A 23,156-nucleotide genomic window follows, 5' to 3' on the forward strand; every position below is an offset into this window, starting at 1 on the left:
GCATTTGAAATATAAATGAAGAAAATATCTAATAAAAAACTTAAAAGAAAAGAAAAGATCAAGATTGATGATGTAGGGCTGGAGGGATGGCTCAGTAGTTAAGGGTACTTCCTTATCTCTAGAGACCCTGAGTTGAGTTCCCCCAGTGGGTGGCTCACAACCACCTATAACTCTGGTTCTCAAGGATCTGGTGCCTCTGGCCAGCCCTCTCAGATACTGCACAAGGGCCCCTGGCCCCACCCACACAATTAAAAATATTCTTTTAAAATGAAGCAGTTTCATGCTACCAGGATTTTAAGGTGAAATCTGGAAGAGGGTAGCTTGTTTGAAGATCAGAATCAGAGCTGGGCAGGTGTAGTGGCCTTTATCTCTGCATTTGGGGCGCTTAGGAGGCAGAGGCAGGCAGATCTCTGTGTGTTCAAGTCCAGCCAGGTTTACCTAGTGACACCCTGCCTCAAAACAAAACCAACTCACCAAGCTAAGCCCAGAGCCAGCCATTGTTTTTATGTATTTATTCATTTATTTACTTATTCTCTCTGTCTCTCTGTTTCTGTTTCTCTTTCTTTGTCTCTGTCTCTGTCTCTGTCTCTCTCTCTCTGTGTGTGTGTGTGTGTGTGTGTGTGTGTGTGTGGGTGTGTAGAGGGTTAGAGGGTGTCGTTCCTCAGGTGCCAGTCATAATTAATTAGTGAGATAGGATCCCACTGGCCTGGAACTTGCCACATAGTGGTTGGCCAATGAGCCCCAGGGGTCTGCCTGCCTCTGCCTCTCTGGTTCTGGGATGACAAGTACATGCCACTCAGAGAGGATGGACCACCCCTTCTCAGTCTACTAGGCCAGGCAGGGAGCCCAGCTTCACCTCTTTCCACTCCTGCCTCTTCCCCCACAGCCTGCTCCTTTTTGGCCCAGTCCCTGCTGCTCATGCAAGGCTACAGCTCAGCCCCTAAGGGGAGGTCCAGCCAGGGCTAGGCCTGGTGGCTGAGACTGCTCCAGGGAAGTTTAGCTTTTCCTGGGGCAGCAAATGAGAGGAGAGAGGGCCAGGGGCCAGGGAATGCATCGGAGTGTCTGTGTGAGGATGGATACATGTGAGGGAAATGGTGAAGGATGACAGGAGGAAGGAGGGAAGGGAAGGGGAGAGAGGGAAGGAGGCAGAGAGAGAGAGACAGAGAGAGACAGACACACACACACACACACACACACACACACACACACACAGAGAGAGAGAGAGAGAGAGAGAGAGAGAGAGAGACAGAGAGACAGAGAGACAGAGANAGAGAGAGAGAGAGAGAGAGAGAGAGAGAGAGAGACAGAGAGACAGAGAGACAGAGAGACAGAGAGACAGAGAGAGACAGAGACCCTAATCTGTTGCTGGGAGGAAGATAAATGTATCCATGGGCTGGGCCTGTCCTTTCTTACAAACCTGCCAAAGTGATGGTGCACACAGCTTCAGCTGACCCTCTCTAGGCAGACTCAGAAGCAACCCCTAGGGGCCTGCTAGGATAGCAGCAGCAAAGGCTTTAGGACACAATAGGCTCTCACCAGGGGAAAGAGACAATGGTGTGGTCCAACCAGTCCAGTGAGAGCCTAGCTCAGGGGCCCTGCTTCTGGTTCCGCCCCTAACCTCTGTCCCTCATCCCCCAACCAGTTCAGCCCAGGGAAGTGGTGGTGATAGGGGTCAGGGTTGAATGGTTCAGGAAGAACCCTATCACCTCCATCTCCAGATACACGCAGTTCTGCAAGTCAGACTAAACTGGTCCCACGGGAACCTAGGTCTGGGTGGGGCCCAGGCCAGGGTTTGGTGGAAACCTTTACACTACCTGGGAAGGACCCTGGTTTCCTGGGTAAGGATAGCCCAGGGTGTGATGGTCTCTGTGAGTGCCCCCAGGTTTTGCACATAGCTTCTCAGAGGGCCGGGCAAGCCCTTCCACTCAGCCTAGTACCCTAGGTCTTTAGGGATGCTAGCTGCATCAGTGCGGGAGGGGGGGTTAGGGCGAGGGTTCAAAGGCAACATGGGGTAAGAAGGGGGCTCACCCCAGAACCACAGTAGCGCCCCAGTCTGGGAGCTGTGCTGTCGTAGCCATCAAAGAGCTCTATGTAGTCATAGCCACAGTCGGTCTCCTCTTCCACCTCGAAGGTCTGGAACCCCAGCTCCACGCCGTAGCCTTCCTCGGCCACGATGACCCACTCGCAGTCCACCCCTCCGGGGTAGTTGTTATCGCCAAACTGGGCATGGGAATAAAGGTCTTTGGTCTTCACATCTGCCCGCACTTGGCCCCCACACTCTGCAGGGAGTGGATGACAAGATTGATCACCACTGATGACCCATCAGTGTGTGATGATGGGTCACAAGACTGACCACCACATCCCCAGTCCTGTGCAGTACCACTCCAAACCACAGAGACGGATTCCCACTACGGGAGGCCGCGTGGCCAGTGCTGGGTGGGATCTGGCTTAGCCTCAAGCAAATGCCCTTGCTATGCCACCTCTGGATGGGAAACCCAAGGAGGGAGTTAGGGGGCGCTCTAGGGTGAGACCCTAAGTAAGAGGTAGCACCGAGCAGTGGTGTCCAGGAAAGGTTTGCTTTAATTGGGAAGGAACTGTTTCTGTATTCTAGCTGAGAGCTGTCGTGGAAGAACACGGCCCAGCACCGTCAGACTTTAAACTCACAGAGAAAAACTATGCATTTGGGTTTTGTGTATGAACTGACTTTTAAGGGTTGGCTCAAGTTTAAACAAACGAATAAACACACACACATCAACCAAACAACAACAACAAACAAACAAATAAACCCCACTCCTCCACGGCGGCTCCAACACTGAGGTTTGTAAGCCAGATGGAGTTCCAGCCTCTGGTTTGTGAACTTGGGCTGGGCAAGGCAAATGGTAAGCAAAGCCCGGACATAGCAGCCACTCTCCCCTGCGTGTCCCTGGACTTCCTCTTACACCCTAGGCTCCATTCCTGTGGGAGAGGTGGGAAGGGAGCCTTGAAAGGCACAGGGAAGGGTGTGTGGTGTGTGTGTGTGGGGGGGTCTGTGGACCTATCAACTCTGGGATGCCCGGGACCCACCAGTAGACAATGAAATCCAATACAGATATCCTTGGCCTGCCTTCTGGCCCCCTAAGACTGGTCCCTAGCTTCTTTCTGCATCCCCCACTGCCACCCCACACCCTCTCTGCTCTAGTCAGACCAGGTGACTTGCTGTCCACCTGTGTGTACCCTGAGCCCTGCTGGAACTTTGTACCCTCTCCCCCACCACGTGGAATGACTCTACCAGCTAGCTCCCTGAGGTCGGGTTTTTTTCCTGCTTCTTTTTACCCTCGGCATACTTTGTCTTAGACTGTAATCATCAGTGCCTGGCTTATCTCTCTGCTGGACTGGGAGTTCCTGGGGCGGGCGGGCAGGGGTAAGGGTTCGTTGACTGCCACCTGGTCAAATAGACAAAAGCAGGGCAAGCCCCTCGCGGGCTGGGATCGGCTCCTGCTGCTGACCCGGGCTTACAATGACGCTCTCCTCGCTCTCCTCGCTGCTGGGCTCCTTGACAACACTTCCCCTGTTTGCTGTTGCAGAACTCTGTTTTAATGACTTTTGTAATCCCCACGACTTCTCCTCAGCCCCTTAGTGTTCACTCCGATGATCTGGTCCTCAGAACACAGTATCAGACCTGGGACTACAGGGCTCTGCGCTATGGACCCGCAAAGGCCCTTTGGAAACTCAAGGCCAGGGCTGGCAACCAGAGTCAGCAGTATATCCAGAACAAACAGCAGTGTAGGGGTGCGTGTCACCTAGCCCAAGGCTGGCCTCACCTGTGGAGTGGGATGCCTGGAAACCTTTCCTCTGTACCGAGTTGTCTGAGTAGAAGCGCAAGAACATGCGGTTGCCTGTAGCCAGGACTGGCTCGGGCTTCTTACTGCCACAGAATCGGCCAAGGACCGGCGCCTTGGCATCACGCCCATCGAACACCTCCAGGTGGTCATAAGCACACTCGGGCTGAGACTCAATATCCATCTCCATGAACGTCTGGAGGATACGAGAGTCCAGATTAGAGAGTGGCATGGCTAGGGCAGCTGGTGGGGAGGAGTCCTCATCTCTCTGCACCTCTGGCCTCATACACAACCATGGCTGAAATCAGGGCTGTGGGATGATGGTGAGGGAGGACTCAGGAATGGGCAGTGTCAGAGACACCCTAATATATTATTCAGAAGAAAGAGGGCTCCTGCTCAAGAAGGCTCATCTCCATACAGGTGGGTATGTCCTGAGGCTTTGCCAGGCCCCCCTGTACAGCCAATACCCTGAACTCACACAAGTCTTTGTAGATGGCAGAAGCAAACGGCCACATGGCATGGGGGAATCAAGGTGTCCATACAGGGTGCCAGGTGGTATCTTACCAGCTTTACCCGATGCCCGGGGGTGCTGGAGATAGCCCACGTACACTCCTTCTTGCTGGGGTACTTCTCAGGCCAGTTGGGGCTGGTGACGGTGCCACTGGTCGATGTCACCTTGTGTTCGCAGCCGGCTGTAAGATGTGAGTGACAGAAGGGGATGACCAGGGACCTCCCACCCCAGTGCCTCCTGTGAAGAAGGGGCACCTCTCCCGTCCACTCCTTGGCTTTGCCTCTTGTCCTCCATTCACAAAATGGACTGAAGGCGCACACCATTTCTTCTTCCTTCAGTTACCCATTGGAGGAATTTAATGACTTGGTTTCTAATGAAGCCTTGGTTGATGACCCCTAAGGGCAGCAGAGAGGTCCACTACCCTTTTGTGACGGCCTGGCCACACCACTTCTGCCCAACTGTCACACTCTTTCTCCACTCAGCAACCTGGGAACCTAGGTGCACCGTGAGGCGTTGTCATCTTTTGTCATCTTTTGGTGACCTCCACAGTCACCAGCGACTATGGCACCTGACTCAGTCGTCCCCAAACTCCATTCCCACTTCCATCACAGGTGACAGCAACGGACAAGTGCCGCCATCCATCATGGCCTCTCTGACTTCTGATTTTCTCAGTTTTTCTGGTTCGTATCTCTCCTTACAACCTCACTCTGGGTTTTTCCAGGATGTATCACCCTCTTGCGTTTTTTTTTTTTTTTTTTTTCCCAAGCTTAGAGATCCCTAAGTATCCACAAGGGATTTGATCTAGAACCTCTCACAACTACCAAAATACACAATGCTCAAGTCTCTATTATAAATTGGTGTAATATTTGCAGAGATCCCCCCACATACCTTCCCCATAATTGTTTCTCTCCCTCTCTCTCTCTCTCTCTCTCTCTCTCTCTCTCTCTCTCTCTCCCTCCCCCTCTCCCTCTCTCCCTCTCTCTCTCTCTCTCTCTCTCTCCCTTCCTTCTTTCTTCCTTCCCCCCTACCCTATCAGTCTCACATAGCTCAGGATGTTCTTGAACTTCTAACGCTCTTGCCTCCACCTCCTAGGTGCTGGGATTACAGCCCATCACAGGTGTAGACCCCCACATTCAGCAGTTTACTGCACTGTTTGAGGAATATTGACAAGAAAAAAAAAAAAAACAAACTGAGCCACATGAATACAGATGGGCCCATCATGGGACTAACTGTATTTTCAGGTGGAGGTTGCTTAAATTCAGGTCACGGACCCATCACCTAGAGGTCTGTCTTCCACCATAGTATAGACCAGTTGGCTGCCTTCTGCAGCTGGATTACATGGCTGATCACCAGAATGCTGACATACTAGAAAGCCCGTTCAGCTGGCCTGGTAGCATATGCTGTGTCCAGCTACAAGGGAGGTCAAGACGGGAGGATCGCAAGTTCAGCTAGTTACAGAGGAAGTTAAACGCCACATCAGGCAGTTCAGCAAGACATTTCCCTCAAAATAAAAAAAAACAAAAAAACAAAAAGAGCTCCGGGAATGGAGCTCAGTGGAGAACACTCGCCTGGGATGTGCAAGGCCCTAAGTTCAACCTTCCATACAAAGCAAATGCACAAATAAGCAAGAGGAGGATTCTAGAGGCGTGGCTCAGTCAATAAAGTGCTCACCAGTGGGGCAGTGGGGGCGCATGCCTTTAGTCCCAGCACTTGGGAGGCAGAGGCAGGCAGATTTCTGAGTTCGAGGCCAGCCTGGTCTACAGAGTGAGTTCCAGGACAGCCAGAACTACACAGAGAAACTCTGTCTCGAAAAAACAAACAAACAAACAAACAAAAAAACAAAAACCAAAAAACCCACCACCACCACCAACAAAACCCAAAACCAAAACAAAACAAAAAGCCAAAAACAAACAAATACGTGTTTGCCATACAAATATAAATACGAGAGCTCAACCCCCAGCATCCACATAAAAGCCAGGTATGATACCACACACCTAAAATCTCAGCACCGGTGTGGCATGGACAGGAGGGTCCCTGGCGCTTGCTGGCCATCTAGTCTAGCCAAATCACTGGGCCCCAGGCTCAGTAAAAGACCCTGTCTCGGGGGCTAGAGAGATGGCTCAGCGGTTAAGAGCACTGACTACTGAGGTCCTGAGTTCAATTCCCAGCAACCACATGGTGGCTCACAACCATCTGTAATGGGATCTGACACCCTCTTCTGGTGTGTCTGAAGACAGCTACAGTGTACTCATATACATAAAATAAATAAATCTTAAACAACAACAACAAAAAGACCCTATCTCAAAAATTATGGTGGAGAATGATAGAGGGAGGCTCCTGATGTCAACCTGTGACATCCACATGCAAACACACACACACACACACACACACACACACACACACACTTGAACACATACACAGACAAAAATAAAGAAATAAAAGTCAATTTGTGGTATCCTGTCTCACCAGGGCTCCCAGATCATTAGATCCTCATTACATCCGTTCCTCACTAAGTCCATCTATCAACAACTGTCCCAAACCTCCAGCCTGATCAATGTACCGTCTCCAGTACCTTCCCTCCCGGCAGCCAATCAGTCTCCCTCCTGAGGCATGAAGAAACGAGGTCCTCCGATGAGAGCCCTCCTTGACTCTCCTTTCCTCCCATCCTGGGGCCTCTGAGAAAATGTAATGCCTCTCTACAGAAATGGACTGTCCTTTTGGAAGCTGGGGTTCACTGTTGTTAGGGAACACTTACACAAAGAGGACCACCTCCCCCCAGTTCTGGAGCCCATGAACTCCTGAAGTCACTCTCCCATGTCTCTTGCTTTTTTCTTCTCGGCTGCTCTCCCCAATATCTCACCCCCACCGCATGTTCCTCACCTATACCTCCTCCATCTACATCCACACAAAGCATGGCCTCCCAAACACACATTTAAAAGCCGATGCTCACTGCCTCGAGGTCAGGTAAAGGCTGGCCTAGACCATGGTGTGAGGCCCCATCCCGAAACAAAGCAAAGCCAATGATCAGTATTCATGAGCATAGAGTGGCAGAACCCTTAGAGACAAGTGTACAATTCAGATCTAAAATGTCCCCTATACACTCAAGAGATAAAGGTTTTGTCCCCAGGGCAGCAATATGGCTTTTGTACTGTCACTGGATTGTGAGGCAATCTGACCTCATCAATGGATTGATCCACTGATGTGTTTATAACCGAACAGACTGTTGGGAGGGAAGGGGGTGGAGCCTGGAGGAAGAACACCCTTGTAAGGATGTGTACTTGAAGGGCTCATACCTTGTTCCTGGCCACTGCTGCCTCTTCCTCCCTCTCTGCTCCCCCAAACCCTTCTGGGTCACCATCAGTTAAGCAGCTTTGCTCCTTGCTCCATCATGAGTTTCCCGCCATGGTTTTGGCCTTGCCTGGAATCCAAAGTGATGGAGCCAAGGGAATATGGACCAAACCCTTCCTGAGCCAAGATAAAACTTGCCCTCTTTAAGCTGTTTTCTTCAGATAGTTTTTAGGTGATACAAGGGTGGATACAGAAAGCACTGAGTCAATGTGTGGTGGGGTTGTCAAGGGAAAAGAGACAGGTAGACACAGGCTACACACGGAGACCAGAGTCGAGGTTCATCTAACTCTTAAGTCCTCGAATCATTCTCTCTCTCTCTCTCTCTCTCTCTCTCTCTCTCTCTCTCTCTCTCTCTCTGAGAGAGAGAGAGAGAGAGACTCCCTTCCTCCCTCCCTCCCCCCCCGTGTGGTGTATGTGTGTGTGTGTGTGTGTGTGCGTGTGCGTGTGCGTGTGCGTAGCCTGACTATTTGCTGTTCTGGGGGGAGGCTGTCCCCACCACTCACCTGCAGCTTCTGGTGGCCGCTCTGCCCACCCCACCTCCACACGGGCTTTCCTGTTCTACCTCCCATGCATGCCCACATCTCTTCTCATCTCTGTGCACATGCCCCAAGAGAACCTTTAGCAGAATTAGTTCTTCCATGGGGGCCAGGCATGAGACCTGCTCTGCATTAGCCTACCTCCAAGGGAGGAATCGTGAGTGTTTCTGAGTGCGCCAGAGGTGAGCTGAGACGCAAGCCACCATCCCTTTCTATCTAAACTGTAAGAGGAGAAAGTGGTTTAGAAACGCAGAGGACTGGGTGCAGCAAGCTGAGAGCAGAGGGTGCTCTGAGTCAGAAGTTCCGTACCTGGGCACCCTCAGTGCGTGGTGGAAGCTCTGGACTTCACGCAGCTTCACCATTGGGTGCTTTAGCTCTCTTAATTCTGGTCAGATGCATCTTTATTTATACTTAGGCTGCTCACTTAATGATAGCGAAGAGTCCTTTGTTAGGGACCACCTCAGTGAGCAGAATAATAATAGCAATACGGCTCAGCGCTTGGAAGAACAGGGTTTTGTTTGTTTATCATGCAATGAATGAAGAAACAGCCTCCGAGGGGTTAAATGAGTGACCCCCTCAGAGTCACACGTTCAGTGGTGGAGACAGGGTGTTAGGCTATTGGGATTGCAATTGCTCAAGCCTACCGGTACAGGGCACAGAACTTAGGAGTCTGAACAGCATTGTATCATGTCCAAAGAGGCGCTGGGCGCTTTGTGTGTTGGGAGGGGAGATGCCTTTAAATAGTCTGAACACCCCTTATGCGAAATGCTTGGGACTAGAAGCGTTTGCAGTAGAGGAGAGTAGGTAATGGGCGATAAGGAAGACACTCAAGTCTCAGCTAAGTTCATTCACATTTCATATGTACCCTACAAACGCAGCCTGAAGCTGTTTCTTAACTCTGTAAAATTTGGGGCTAAAGAGATGGCTAAGAACACATACTCCTCTTCCAGAGGGTCAAAGTTCAGCTCCCAGTATCCACATCAAGTTTCCAGCTTCAGGGGAATCCAATGCCCTCTTCTGGCCTCCACTGGTAACTGCAGTCATGTGCACATGCATACCCCTCCAATTAAAAATAAATCTTAAAATAATAATATAATAATAATAATAATAATAATAATATCATCATCATCATCATGTGGAAGCCAGAGGGCAACTCTGTGGAGTTGGTTCTCTGCTTCCACCTTTATGCAGGTTTCTAGGGATGAACTCAGGCCGAGCCATCTTGCCAATCTCGGAATGAAGGTATTTTCTATCATATTTTTGTGTGCCTGTGATTTGATTACAACCAATCCCATGAGTTTAGGGGTAGAATCTCCTATTTGTAGCACCATGATAGTGTTCAAAAAGTTTCAGATTTTTAGAACATTCTGGATTTTGCCTATTCAGGTTGGGGTGCTTATCACGTATATTCAGGATCAGTGCTCATCACCACTGTGGTGGCAGCCCCGCTCGGAGTCCCCAGGGTGAAAAGTGTGGCCGGTGGGCGATGTAAATACACTTAACTGTGTGACTGGGACAACTCCAAAAGTTCCCAGCCCCGCTTACTCTCTTATAGGAAAGACCGTGATCTTCATTTTGCACAGGAACAGAGTGAATAAGCAGAGGCCACTCAAGAGCACACAGTTACCCAAGTGACAGGTCCAGGCCGCCTAGCCTCAGAGTCTGTGTTCTTAGCTACTCTCCCATCTGTGCTGTGTGTCACAGGAGGCCATGACAAACGGGACATCTTGGATTCAGGGTTTTTCTGTTTTTTTTTTTTTTTTTTTTTTTTTTATTTATTGCAGGGTTCTAGACAAGGTCTCTGTGTGTAGCCCTGGCTGTCCTGGAACTGATTATGTAGACCAGGTTGGCCTTGAACTAACTCACAGAGATCCATCAATCTCTGCCTACCAAGTGCTGGGATGAAAGACATGTGCCACCACGCCCAGGCTAGATTCAGGTTTTAAGAATCTTAGAAATGGACCTTCAGCATCTCCAAGACTCTTCTCCTGATGTGGGCCAGGGGAGAGCACCTGTGCATGTGACCCGGGTACCACAGTGAGGGAGGGTCTGTGCACCACACAGGAGGTGCCAGCTTTCCCTTGCTCAGGATGGAAATGTCTGCATGGGGAAGTCTCTGGGCAGTGTGAGGTGCCCGGCAAGCCCTGCTCCCCCTCTCCATCCTCCTCACCCTCTACGCAGGTCTTACCTTCCTTACAGTCATGTTTGTTGTCGTGAAGGACGAAGCCACTGCGGCACTGACACTCGTAGCTGCCGAATGTGTTCACACAGTCTTGCTGGCAGCCGCCATTGTCCTTGGAACATTCATCCTTGTCTGTAGGGTGCAAACAAGAGCAGTGGGTCTGTGTGGGCTGAGGTCTGCTCACCCCAGGGGAAGCGGGAGGCCTGGTGGGGCTTCCTCCTGTGGGAGGGGGTGCTCTTGCACGGGGCGGGGCTGGGTGCAGAGTGGGAGGTGAGGGTGACGATGGAGCTCTGGTCACTGCTTCAGTGGGGCCGGCTGGGCAGGCCTCCACTCTAGGCAGAGAAGGGAGAGGTGGGCAGGAGGGTGGAGGGAGGGCTGGGGTCTGGAGCTGACCAGCATGGGGCCTCTACCATTACCTGCTTACTGGACAGACGGACAAGTGGAAAAACAGACACAGGGACAAGCAGACTGCAAGAGAAAGGAGCAGGACGCAGGGGTCCCTCTTTTACTTCACAACAGGAAATGTCACAGACACCATCAAAATGGGAGGGGCGGGGGGAGAGGAGAGCACCAGTTCTGTCCAGCCAAAGGAGGCGGCCGGAATGGCAGAGTGGAGGCAGGGAACGGGTGGGCTCCGAAGCCCCCAGCCCACTCCGTCCGAGGTGAGCTTCCTGAGTAATGAAGGGTCTGGGGGCCTGGCGGGCCTCATTGGGGGGTCCGGTTTCTTTTCTGCACTCGGAATTTGAGCTGGTGGGGGCGTCCCCGAGGGGGCTGCAGAGCTGGCCTCTTTTCTGAAATGAGAGAGAAGGAGAAAAGGGACAAAGGAGTGGGGGTAGAGGGCAGGAACCAGGAAAGGAAATCAATAAAAACTAGACCCAGGGTCTCCAGACAGGTGGGCAGGGAAGAGGGCTGGAGGGCAGGCAGACCCACATGCAGAACGGCCATGTCACTACGGCTGGGTTAGCAGGAGGCACAGCAACAGGGAACAAGACTGAGCCTGTGGCAAGAAGTAGGGCTGGAGGGGCAAGAAGTAGGGCTGGAGGGATGGCACACGCTGAGGCGTGAACACGGTTGGGGGGGAGGGGAGAGAAGCTCAGAGTCGCTGGCAGAGGGGAGCAGTGGAAAGGGCTCACTGCTCACCCTCCTTCTGACAGCTGCTTACAGAGTGTGTGAGACACAGACATGCACACCCAAGAACACAACCGCAAACACAGCCCTGTGCATGAAAGGATTGCTGTACAAACACAGAAACACAGGTAAACATGTACACATGCCAGGTATCGCACACACACATATATATATATATACACACACACAGGCAAACACCTATAGCATACCACGAAGGCTCAGACACAAAGTCATAGTCATGCGCACACAACCATCTGTGTGTGGATGTACACACAAGACCCATGTGACCTACTCCATAAGTGTGTGGAAGCACACGCAGAGAGAAACACACAGGCAGGGGCAGACACATATAAGAAGACAGACAAACCTGCATACACGGTGACATGAGGACCCAATGTGAATACAGACACACAGGCATGCAGAGGTGTCCAAGCCCATCATGTGGGCATTTACACGTATGCTGACAGGCACACGCGCGTGCACACACACAGGCACACAGTTATAGACCTATGTGTGCCACACCATTGTTCTAAGCCCACGTGCCTAGCATAGGAGCAGGCACTCAGGACAAGTGTGTGGGTCCCAATTACACCCAGAATTCCAGTGATGAGCCATGAAGTGGAAAGATGGCTGCTGGTATTCCACTGACAAGGCAGGTTTGTGGTAAGTGGACAGTTCCTAAGCTGAGGGCAGAGACCCTGAGGGCTGTAGCCCTGACTCCCAGAAGGCCCTATTTCATGCTCAAGTGGGCTAGACTCGAGGTAGAGTTGTCAAGCCCCTTGCCAGAGGCTCCTCCTCAGGACAGCAGAGCCTGGCAGAGAGCGCCGCCCTTGTACCTGTCCTTGAGATAGGCCCTAGGTGTGTGGGGTGCCTCTCCTGGGACTCTGGTAGGAGCTCCAGGGAGCTCAGCTCACAAAGTAAGAAGCCATGGCTTCCCTAGCATGTTTGGACCCTTGTGCCTTCTTCACGTATGCTCCCCCAAATATCTAGTCCAGTGCTTGGGACACAGGTGGGACAAAAGAAAACCGTTAAGCCAATGAGTGGATGGGTAAGTGAAAGACTAAAGTAATGTGTAAGGATGTCAGTTCTGTGGATGGCTGCCTGAACATCTGGGAAGGGGCTCTGGCCCACCCTGAAGAGTGGGCGGCCCATTCTGGGACTAGAGAAGACATTGCAGGGGATCGGGGCAAGGAAGGTGGCACAGACCCCAACAAGGAGATAGCACTCACCCTACAGTGCCCAAATGCCCCGGAGGTGCTAAGGTCAGACTGAAGGTCTTCAGGGTCTTGCTTCTCCTTCTTGTCTTAGGGTCTCCTCGATGGGTGTCCCAATAGTCCACACAGCCCCCTCCTGGGGGGCCAGAGTCACATGCCCCAGGCCCGGAGGCTGAACTCTGATGCCCATCGATGAGAGAGTCCTCTGCAGGTTTCTTGTGCAAGGGGCAATGCATATGTGTGCACGCATGTGTGTGCATGTGTGTATGCATATGGTGTGAGCACATGAACACTCAACGTCCATCCCTTGCACGGTGCTGAGTACTATGTGGAGGGTGGGGAGACGAGGCAGTGGCCCCACACAAACACGGGTGTCCCCCACGTCCTCTCCAAGACTGGAGCCGCAGAAGGGCAGAGACAGACAAGAGTAAGCAGGTAATGGTTTCTCTGAGAAGGCCACCCTGGCAGGTATTCTATCCCCTCAGTCCCCCTGGAAAGGATTTTTATTTTCTTTTGGTCTAAGTGGGCTTAGGGAAGGATGGGCTTGGTGTTACACGGAGAGGGTCTCAGCAAGCGGTGGGGCAGGGGACTGGGGTCAGTGGCTCAACAGAACATGTTAAGCGGAGCAGGGCAGCTGGCAGTGCCAAGCAGGGAACCAGTGCACGGGGACAGGGGCATGGCATCCGGTTGGGACAGGCAGGGGTGCAGGGCAGCCACATAGGGGGCTGAAGGATGCAGGACCCTGGGTAAGGAGGGGCGAAGGGAGGCAGCATGGACGAAGTAATGGGCTTCCTGGTCCTGCCCACCCTATGTCCACCCTGCCAGGAGAAGTCAGGCTGAAGGTCCCTAACCCACCCTTCCACGAGCCACCTGCTCCAGCCTGCCCACTGGCCTGCTGCTCTTTCCACACCCCACTGGAGAGCATTTCCACCATTCACTGCTCGGTCTGGGCCCTTTTGCTCCTGACCTCACACTAACCTGAGGGGCCAAAGACTTAGGGATTCCTAGAGCAGGGGAGAGGTCTCCCAAGACCCCAGAGGTCCAGCTTCGGAAGGCTGGGCTTGGACCACCCAGAGAGGGACTGCAAAAGGGCCAGATAAAGCTAAGGGATGGATGAAGCCAGGCCTTCCTCGGGCAGGGGAATGGGCAGTTTTGTTACGAAAGGGCAGAGGCGACTCCTCTTTTGGGAAGGCCTGGCATGAACCCAGTGGGCTTGGGTGGGCGGGGCCTGATTAGAAGTACAGCTGCAGCAAGAAGAACTGCCCCACACAGTCTAAGGCAGGCACCTCCCTCTTCTTTATCCCCGTGTTCTCAGGCAATTGAACTCCCTGTCCTAGGACCTCCCCTTTCAGGCCTTGGCTTGCTAACCTTCTCATTTCTGCACTTAAATGCTCTGCCCCTTCCTAGGCCTGGCATAACTAAGGTTTTTAAGGGCTTCCCAATAAAGATACTCAGATGCCCCAGGGGCTGAATTGATGGAGGATAATAAGTTGGGGAGACAGGGGGCTTAGGAGACCAGGGAAGGCAGAGGAGCTCCAGTTTTGGGGAGACAGGGCTAGAGAGCAAGGACTCCAGAGTTACCTGAGAAGAAGTGGGCCTTGAAGCCCTTTTTGGACACAGTATTGTCAGACTTGAATTCCACACGCATATTGTTGTACTGGGAAGTGATGACCTCGGGCTTCTCGGAGCCGCAGAACTTGCCATGCAGCTTAGAGTCGGCCGTGAGTCCGCTGCGCACCTCCACGAAGTCGTACTTGCACACCTGCAGGAGATTCTAGCTCTGGAGGCTGCCTCTCCCCCCCCNCACTCCCTGGGAAAGTGTCAGGCTAAGCATCTGCTCCCCCCCCCCCAACAAAACACTGCTGGCTGCTGTGTGCATCGCAGAGCCCCGGGTCAGCTGGCCCCAAGCCCTTCCTCATTCCACAGGCTTCCAACTAATGTCTACCCTCATCTGCAGATGCTCCTTCGCGGCCCCGCAAGCCCTCCGAGCTTCCGTGTACCGGGAAGCCTCTGTTCTCTGAGCCCTATTATCTAACTCTCCCAACAGTAGGAGGCGGGCACTGAGCCAAGCCCCTACACCCCACACCTTCCTACCCACCTTGGCTCCAGAGGCACTTACATCATTGCCCTCAGTCTCGAAGAAGTCAAATTGCAGGGAGATACGGTACTGGGTGGGGGCCACCAACTGCCAGATGCAGTTTTTGTTGGGAGGGTACTCTTTGGGCCAACCGGGGCTGGTGATGGAGCCATTGAGCTTGGTGAGGAATCCACCACAGGCAGCTGGAGGGACAAGGGAGGTGGCATCACCCACCAGGAGTCCCCACTCTAGAAAGGGGCCCGAGGTTGGGCAGCAGTCAGGGGGAGATGCGAGTCTGTCGGCCCACAATTCGGAGGCATGGGACAGATGGTAGGAGCCTTTGAAGGTGAGCCCAAATTTTAAGAGCAGAAGGGTATGCATATATAATCATTTCTTCTTCCTCTTTTGGAAGATGGGCCAGGAATCTGATGGGAGGGGACACAGAAGGGACTGGAAAATGTGTATAAATGGGCAGTCCTGGGAGGCATCCAGAGGAGCTGGTCCAAGGCAGTAAGGCCAGCCTGATCTGGAACTGCTATCCTGAAGGGTTGCCACTAGCTGAGACTTTGCAAACAGTGGCATTAAACTGTGGGTCACGACCCCTTTGAAAGATGGTGACATCAATTACCAGGTCAAGATCAATATTAACAAAGGAGTCAGCATGAAAACCCCTAACGCCAGTGTGTATCACACGCTGCCAGTGTTCTGGGGGCTGGCGTGTAGGACATCTTTCTCATTCATGGCCGAGAATGGCACTAGAGAACTTCTCTAGCTTGTCTTGAACTTTGCTTGCCAGAGGACACAGGAGAGACACCAATAGCTCTGGACGGTGGAGCACTCACCCTCACAGCGACGCTTGTCTGGGGCCAGCTCGTAGCCAGGGTCACAGCTGCACTTGTAGCTCCCCAGGGTGTTCAGACACCGCTGCTCGCAGCCCCCACGGTTGGGCCTTGAACACTCATCCACCTCTGTGGGGAAGAAAGAACGGGGTGTCACCAGCCACGGGCTGGACTTCGCTCCTGCCTCCTGCACTGAGCTTGAGGTTCAAGCCCAGAGTCTCAGGGTTCCTATGACCCCTCTCCCCATGTTGCAGAGACGAGAGAGCCAAAAAGCCTTACTTGTCTGTTTAGCCCTTAGCTACCCCAATATTCCTGTGGCAGCTGAGAACCCACAAGGAAATCCTACAGAACCCTGTTCTGATCATTCAGGCTAGCTGACAGTCATATCACCTCCTATGTACTAGTCCCACCAAGGTACTGCCCTCTCGTTTCTCCTTCATTCGTTTCACGACACCTAGTATGAGGGCAGCTACTGTGTTCACTGTATAGGTGAAGAGTTGAAGCGTGAAGAAATAGAATGTCCTAGGGCACATCAGTTTAAAAACATACTCCCGTCTTGCTCTTTCCCTCCACAGACCTGCGCCTCACCGGGATGGCCTGTGACCTTTGCTAGTGTTTACCCAGTGTTTTAACAGTATCCAGGCACCTACATCTCTCTCATGGAGCCTTCACATTGAATGAATGAAGAATAAAGAGATTTAGGGACTGAGCATCCACAGGTGGAGAACGTGGGTCAGGGGAGGAAGTACCTTTGAAAAAGTTGACTGCGAAGCCAGCTTTGTTAATGGACCCGTCAGAGACGAACTTGAGCCAGAGCCGACTGGATGTGCTTTTGATGTCGTCGGGCTTCTCGTAGCCACAGTAGCGCCCGATGAGGTTGCTGCTCTCGCTGTGCCCGTCTCGGACTTCCAGGTAGTCGTAGGCACAACTGTCGTGACGCTCAATCTAGGAGTCAGGGGCTCTGTCAGGGAAAGGGGCTCTGGTTTCCAGGATCCCCATCCCTAGAACCCTCAGGAAGGCAGACTGCCCTGGATTAAAGGGTCCATGGCTACCTCAAAGGACTGGAACGTGAGGCCCACGTGGAAACCCTCAGACACTTGGATCCGCCAGATGCAGACTTTGCTGGGCCGGTAATCATCTGGGTAATTGGGTGACTGGATATGGCCGTTATCCTTTTTCACATCACCACCACAAATGGCTATGGGAACACAGGGTAGGGTAGTAATGAGATGGAGCGCAGGATAATGGTGGTCAGCAGGCTCGGCCGTGCCTAAGGGCCCCTTCCCCATCTCCCAACATAACCCCGCTTACTCCTCATTTCCCACCCCACTGACCCTGCTGGAGAACCCTCAGCAGGGGCCCTGGAGGCAACAGGAGGGAGTGGCTCTGGAATGTCCAAGAGCCCCCTTCCTCTCCCTCAGTACCTTCATAGACTGCAAAGAAGCCCTTTCCAACCCAGTTGCTGCTGCTTCGGAATTCCACCCAGAGGCGGCTGTCGGTGGAGACGATGGGCTCGGGGAGTTTGCCCCCGCAGAACCGGCCTGCAGACGGTAAGGACAAATGATGCTTGAGTCCCAGGTGTCCTCAGATAAAGCCCCAACTTTCCAGGAGAGTCAGAGACCCTCTAAGAGACAGGGCAGGAGCCGAAGGACGCGTGTGGTTTGCTGGTTTGCTTTGCGTTGGTATTTTGGGGGCGGGGTTGTGTTTGGAGGATATTTTTGTTGTTTGTTTTAGAAAAGGTCTCACTATTTAGGCCAGGCTAGCCTTGAATCAAAAGCTCAAGGCTTCAGCCTCCCCAGTGCTGAGATGATAGACCTCAGCGACTGAACTGAAGCATGACTTTGTACAAATACTCTATCAGATGAGCCGCGCTCCAGAGCCTGGCCTTGAACTTTTGGTCTCAGCCTCCAAAATCCTGGATTAAAGTTTTATTGACCTATTTTTTTGTTTGTTTATTTATTTATTTTGGTTTTTCAAGACAGAGTTTTTCCATGTAGCCCTGGCTGGCCTCAAATTCACAGAGATCCGCCTCCCTCCTGAGTGCTGGGATTAAAGGCATGTGCCACCACTGCCCGGTATTACGGACCTCTTTAGAGTAAATTTACCATCGTTACTGATCTTTATGAGCTCTCCATGCAAAGAAGAAACGAGAGGGAAATAGACACAGCTTTCTCTGCATATGATGTCATAGCATGCTCTTCCAGACATGACACCACTGGGCCAAATTCAGGGAATGCCTTTGGAGTCCAAACTCCAGACTGAGGACAGGGCCAGAAGGCAATCCCGTTCAAATCAAACTCAATAAGAATCAACACAAGGGGTGAGGCTCGCTGTCTGTAAAATTCTTTGGAGTCAAGAATTGATTGGAGATGATTTGTGTGTTCCTGAAAGACGGAGTGTTTTCTCACGTTTCAAGCAAGGGGCAGAAGGTGGGTGCTGCTAGGAATGTCAGTTATGAGAACGAAATTGTAATCTCAGAGCCCTAACACGCTGCAGAGGAGATGTCACATCAGTTGCTTTGGGTGACTAACAGGTCTCCTAGAATATCAGAAGCAGAAGTGAGGAGATAATCATCCGAAAGCATGTGGCTGCTTCTCCCAGACGATGGGACAAAGATGCTGAGGAGGGTAGGTAGCCCCCAATCACTTCCGACTACAGACAGAACAATGAACAGCGTCACACAATACTTCAGGCTTAATGTGGATGTTCCCTTTGCTCTAATTTTGTGTCCACTGAGATGCCTCTGTGTCCAACGGTGCTTTAGATTTCACTTTTGTTAAGATAGGATCTTGTTATGTAGCCCAGGCTATCCTCAAACTCAGGATCATTCTGCCTCTGGCTTCCCCAGAGTTAGAAGTATGACACTACTATGTCTTGCTTTGACCTGTGACTTTGTGCACTCTTTATCCCACTCACTTCATGCGTGTGTGTGTGTGTGTGTGTGTGTGTGTATGTGTGTGTGTGTGCAAACACATACACAATCAATGACAAAGTATCTTGAACAAACAGAGCTAGGCCACTGCTCCAGGCCTGCAGTTATCAAGGTGAGTTAAGGGGCCCGTCATAGTAGGTTAAAAGCCAAGCCATTATCATGGACACCCAAAAGTTGGACCTTATAGATCAAGGAAATCCCAGTGAGGGAGCCTAGAGCTATGGGGTGTGAAGAGCAGCCTGCCAGACATCTTAGTATATTCCTTTGACTCCCCAACCCTCACAGTGAAAGAACATTTCCAGAGAGTAGACCCAAAGCCAGCACCAAGAACTGGACGCCTGTGGCATCCCAAACAGGATTTGCCCGCTGTCACGGCACTAATTAGTGTTGGGACAAACTACATAAGAACTTGTAGATCTCGTATCAGGATGTCACCCTGCTTAGGGTATTGGGCCCCAAAGGGTTCCAACAAAGAACCAGGCGACTGAGGAGGCTGAGGGGCCCTTTACCTCGGAGGGGCGCCTTTCTCCAGAAGCCATCCCGCACCTCCACATAGTCATACCAGCACAGGCGGCTACGGTACAGGTCCATGGATGTGAAGTTCAGAATAATCTAGGGGAAGAAATAAAGGGTGAGGAGAGAAGGTTACATGCCTCCCACTCTCTACCTGCCCCTGGGGTCAGTCAGGTTCATGTCCACTGCCTAGCAGGAGGGAAAATTAGCCATCACCAGCCATGGCCAGCATTGTACGCATATGGCCCTCATCAGACTAACTGAGAACACCTGCCCACTGTTCCCATTACCAAACATCCATGGGGGCTCAGGGCATCCACTGCCTTACACTGCCCAGCCCAAGATAGGGCTACTGTGCTGGCTTAAACAGCCATTCAGGTTTCCTCACAGCCGATATTAAAAATGATGTCCTTAGGGAAGAGAGTAGGGCCAGGAAGGACTCAGAAGGGTGTGAGGGTACTGGGGGTTCTGAGATGGGAAAGAAGGGGCCAGGACAGAAGTCGAGACATCAGTCACGCAAATTCACTGGGCCCTGATTCCCAGAAGGAGCATGGTATCTGCAGGGACTAATGTCAGATCACAATCCCTCTGGGGAATGGGTTTAACATATATCTCTGTCCTTATGGAACATATGAACAGGATTACATAAGTATGAAGACCATACAGGAAAAAAAAAAAAGTAAACTCTAGCCCAAGGGCCTAGGTTTGAATCAGCTCTGTATTTCCTTTTAAGTCCTAGGGTCAGCCAGCTCCTGTGATAGTCTGACACCACAGCATTCACTGGAGACAGAAAGAATCATACCATCATCCTGACAATGGCCACAGCCCTCTGGTAAGTCTCAAGGCTCCATAACCATAGCCAAGAACTTTTTAAAAAAGATTTTACCTGAGAGCTGAGCATGGTAGTGCATGCCTTTAGTTCCAGAACTGGAGAAGCAGAGGCAGGAGGATCTCCGTGAGTATGAGGCCAGCCTGGGCTACAGAGTGAGTCCCACGACAGGCAGGACTATCCAGAGTGATAGCATATAAACATCAAGTTTAGTTTATGTGCATCTGTGTTCCTTGAGTATATGTGTGTGCATCACGTGTTTGTAAGCTGCCTGCAGAGGCCAGAAGAAGGCATGAGTCCCTCAAACTAGAATTACAGGTGGTTGTGAGCCAACCCATGCAGGTACTGTGAATCAAACTTGGGCCTCCTAACTGCTGAGCTATCTCTCCAGCCCCAGGACAATGGATTTTTAAAAGGCAGAGGCTTTCTCTATAAGGGAATGCGCTTGCTTGGAAATATCCAGAAGGATTCCCCCAAGGCTCCTGTGCTGTCAGAGTCCCTGAAAGGTTCCGGGCTCAGGTTTGTTGTGACCTGTGGGGTGTGTGTGGTTGGACACTCAGCTCGTGAGCTTTCCTGCTAAAGATGGGACAGAGCTGCACCTCCCCTCCCTCGGGCTTCAGTGGAAAGCTAGATGCTGAGAGCAGAGGCATAGGACAGATCCTAAGGCAAGCACTAGGACCCAATGTCCGTATCACCGTCGACAGGACCGGTTCCTGGACACTCTTCTGAGCCAGCTTTGTCAGTGCTGGGTCTGGATGTATGTTTTTTTTTGTTTTTTTTTTTAAATTTCTTTAGTGTGCATACGAATAGGCATGTGGAGGTAAGGGTCAGAGGACAGCTCTCAGGAGTCAGTTCTCTTGTTCCATCATGTGGGTTCCAAGAATCAAACTCAAGTTGACAGGCTTGGTGTAAAGTCATTTTGCTAGCCCTACTGAGTGCTTTTAATCATCACCTACTCAGTCCTTTTGCCTGACCTCTTGTTCCATGGCATCTATCTTAGTCTCTGTGACCCTCTGGACCACACCCCAGCACACCATGCCCTGGGCTCACTCATGAGCACACACCCCTTCTACAGTCTCCGCTCCTGGGACCCTACTCCCATCTCGGCACTCCATCTTTCCTAGCTCACCCTGCCAGCAGTTCCCACCGTGACCATCAAGGTCTGAGACTAAGATGTTTCCATCGCCCCTCCCTTCCCACTCCTTGGTCCACAGTCCCCACTCACTATTCTTTCTTACTGTATGTGTGTAAGTTTTATCAATTGTAGCAATTTCGAATGTATCGGAATGAACTGGTTGTTTTTATTTTTTGAAGTGAATTGTATGTGTGCTAAATTATCCGTCATTATTATGGAAAGTTATTGCTATCACTACTAACATCGGCAATTCCGAGAAGTGAAGTTGCCAATCCATTCTAGCTCTTTCCATGGAGCCACAGTGTCACATGTCACGTATCCCATCCCCTCAGCCCCACGGTCCCCGCCCCCAGTTGGCCTGGAACTCCCTATGTAGACAAGGCTTATGGCGATCCGTCCATCTGGCTCTGTTTTGAAAGTATAAACCCCCTCCATCCAACTCATTATCCTTTGAGGAAAATGACCAAATGCTCCCACAGAGGGAAGCAGCCACGGGCTGGCATGGCAGCCTTCAAAGTGAGGCGACTGCCAGTCTGCACCGGCACCTCCTCACACTCAACCTCTGTGGTGTGAACTCCAGACTCACACTCCTCTTCCCACTTAACTGTTCTCACCTAAAAACTACAAGCTGGTCACACCCAGATCATTGACTTCTGTCGGTATGGACAGCCACACCTGCCTGTTCCTGTGCGTGACGGTACCACTGGGCCCTTGGCTCTGATGAACTCTCATCACCATCTACCCACAACCTCCCACCACTCCTCTCTCTTCCAGCCACGCCTTCTGTCCAACCTCCCATCCTAGATCCACACTAAGCTTATTTCTTGTTCTTGGCTCTGCCCTACCTGCGCCACAGCAATCAGAGTCAAGGTTTTATCATGTCTACCTGATCAGATCCACGCTCGGCTCAAAGTCCCTTAATACACATAACATATGCCTAACTCAGAATAAACTCCCAAGTCCTCACTTTGAAGGATCTTTCCCCCACCTCTGTTACCTCTGACCTTTTCTCCCACCATTCCTCCTCACTAGGCTCAAGGCACATGGACCATACCCATCTTCATCTTGGTCCTGACACCAAACCTGTCGCAGGACCTTTGTACTTACTGTTGGAAACTCTCCCTTGATGCCTGCAGATGCTGCCCCACTTTCGACATGCCTGCCATGAATGGGGACTTCTCTGAAAACCCCACATGAGTCACTGTCTCCTCTGTGTGGATTCCTCCCCAGCGTGCACCACCATCCCCCTGCTCTCGGGGACTTGCTGGTGCATTCTTTATCTGCTTCTCCTCCAACAGAACAATGCAAACCCAGACAGGCAGAAATCTCCCCTCCATATGTAGCACTTAGTAGGTACTTAATAACTATCTCTCAAGTAGGATTTTGCTTTTAGGAATCTTCAGTCAGGCTTGCCTAAATCAATAAACATGGAAGTATATGTCTACTGAAGCATTTTGGGTACTAATGAAAACTTGAAAAAACTTAAAATCAATTATCCTTCACTAGAAGAGAGGTAGGCACCGGGCAGTGGTGGCGCACACCTTTAATCCCAGCACTTGGGAGGCAGAGGCAGGTGGATTTCTGAGTCCGAGGCCAACCTGGTCTTCAGAGTGAGTTCCAGGACAGTCAGGGCTACACAGAGAAACCCATTCTCGAAAAACAAAACAAAACAAAACAAAACAAACAAAAAAAGAAGTAGCCCACACCAGCAGGCAGGAGGCAGAGGTGAGCTTCTGTGAATTCTGGGAGTTTAGGCCAGCCTGATCTACAGTTTCAAGACAGCCCGGGCTACACAGAACAACCCTGTCCTGAAAAACCAGAGAAGGAGGGAAGGAGAGAGTGAGGGACAGATTGACACAGACAGACAGACAGACAGACAGACAGACAGACAGACAGTCAGAGACAGGCACAGGCACAGGCACAGGCACAGCCTCAGACACAGACACAGACACAGACACAGCCTCAGACACAGGCACAGACACAGACACAGACACAGACACAGACACAGACACAGACACAGACACAGACAGGCACAGGCACAGGCACAGACACAGACACAGACACAGACACAGACACAGACAGGCACAGACACAG

The 23,156-nt window shown here is 51.6% G+C and overlaps 1 protein-coding gene across 3 annotated transcripts in view; it reads right to left on the reverse strand.

The window, feature by feature from the left end:
* Bmp1 (bone morphogenetic protein 1) overlaps positions 1-23,156 on the reverse strand; it is a 47,692-nt gene that overhangs the window by 1,760 nt on the left and 22,776 nt on the right. For 2 of the 3 annotated variants that reach the window (XM_021202992.1, XM_029541580.1), the window contains 11 exons: positions 19,095-19,197; positions 17,078-17,194; positions 16,706-16,851; positions 16,403-16,598; positions 15,657-15,782; positions 14,857-15,017; positions 14,319-14,499; positions 10,402-10,527; positions 4,383-4,510; positions 3,801-4,014; positions 2,029-2,279 (listed from right to left, as the gene is read on the reverse strand). In XM_021202992.1, the coding sequence (XP_021058651.1) occupies positions 2,029-2,279; positions 3,801-4,014; positions 4,383-4,510; positions 10,402-10,527; positions 14,319-14,499; positions 14,857-15,017; positions 15,657-15,782; positions 16,403-16,598; positions 16,706-16,851; positions 17,078-17,194; positions 19,095-19,197 (1,749 nt within the window). Of the gene's footprint in view, positions 1-2,028; positions 2,280-3,800; positions 4,015-4,382; positions 4,511-10,401; positions 11,187-14,318; positions 14,500-14,856; positions 15,018-15,656; positions 15,783-16,402; positions 16,599-16,705; positions 16,852-17,077; positions 17,195-19,094; positions 19,198-23,156 lie in introns of all 3 variants that reach the window. The other variant, XR_003844389.1, reaches the window with a different exon arrangement.

The sequence above is a fragment of the Mus pahari genome, chromosome 8, assembly GCF_900095145.1.
Source record: "Mus pahari chromosome 8, PAHARI_EIJ_v1.1, whole genome shotgun sequence".
NCBI lineage: Eukaryota > Metazoa > Chordata > Mammalia > Rodentia > Muridae > Mus > Mus pahari.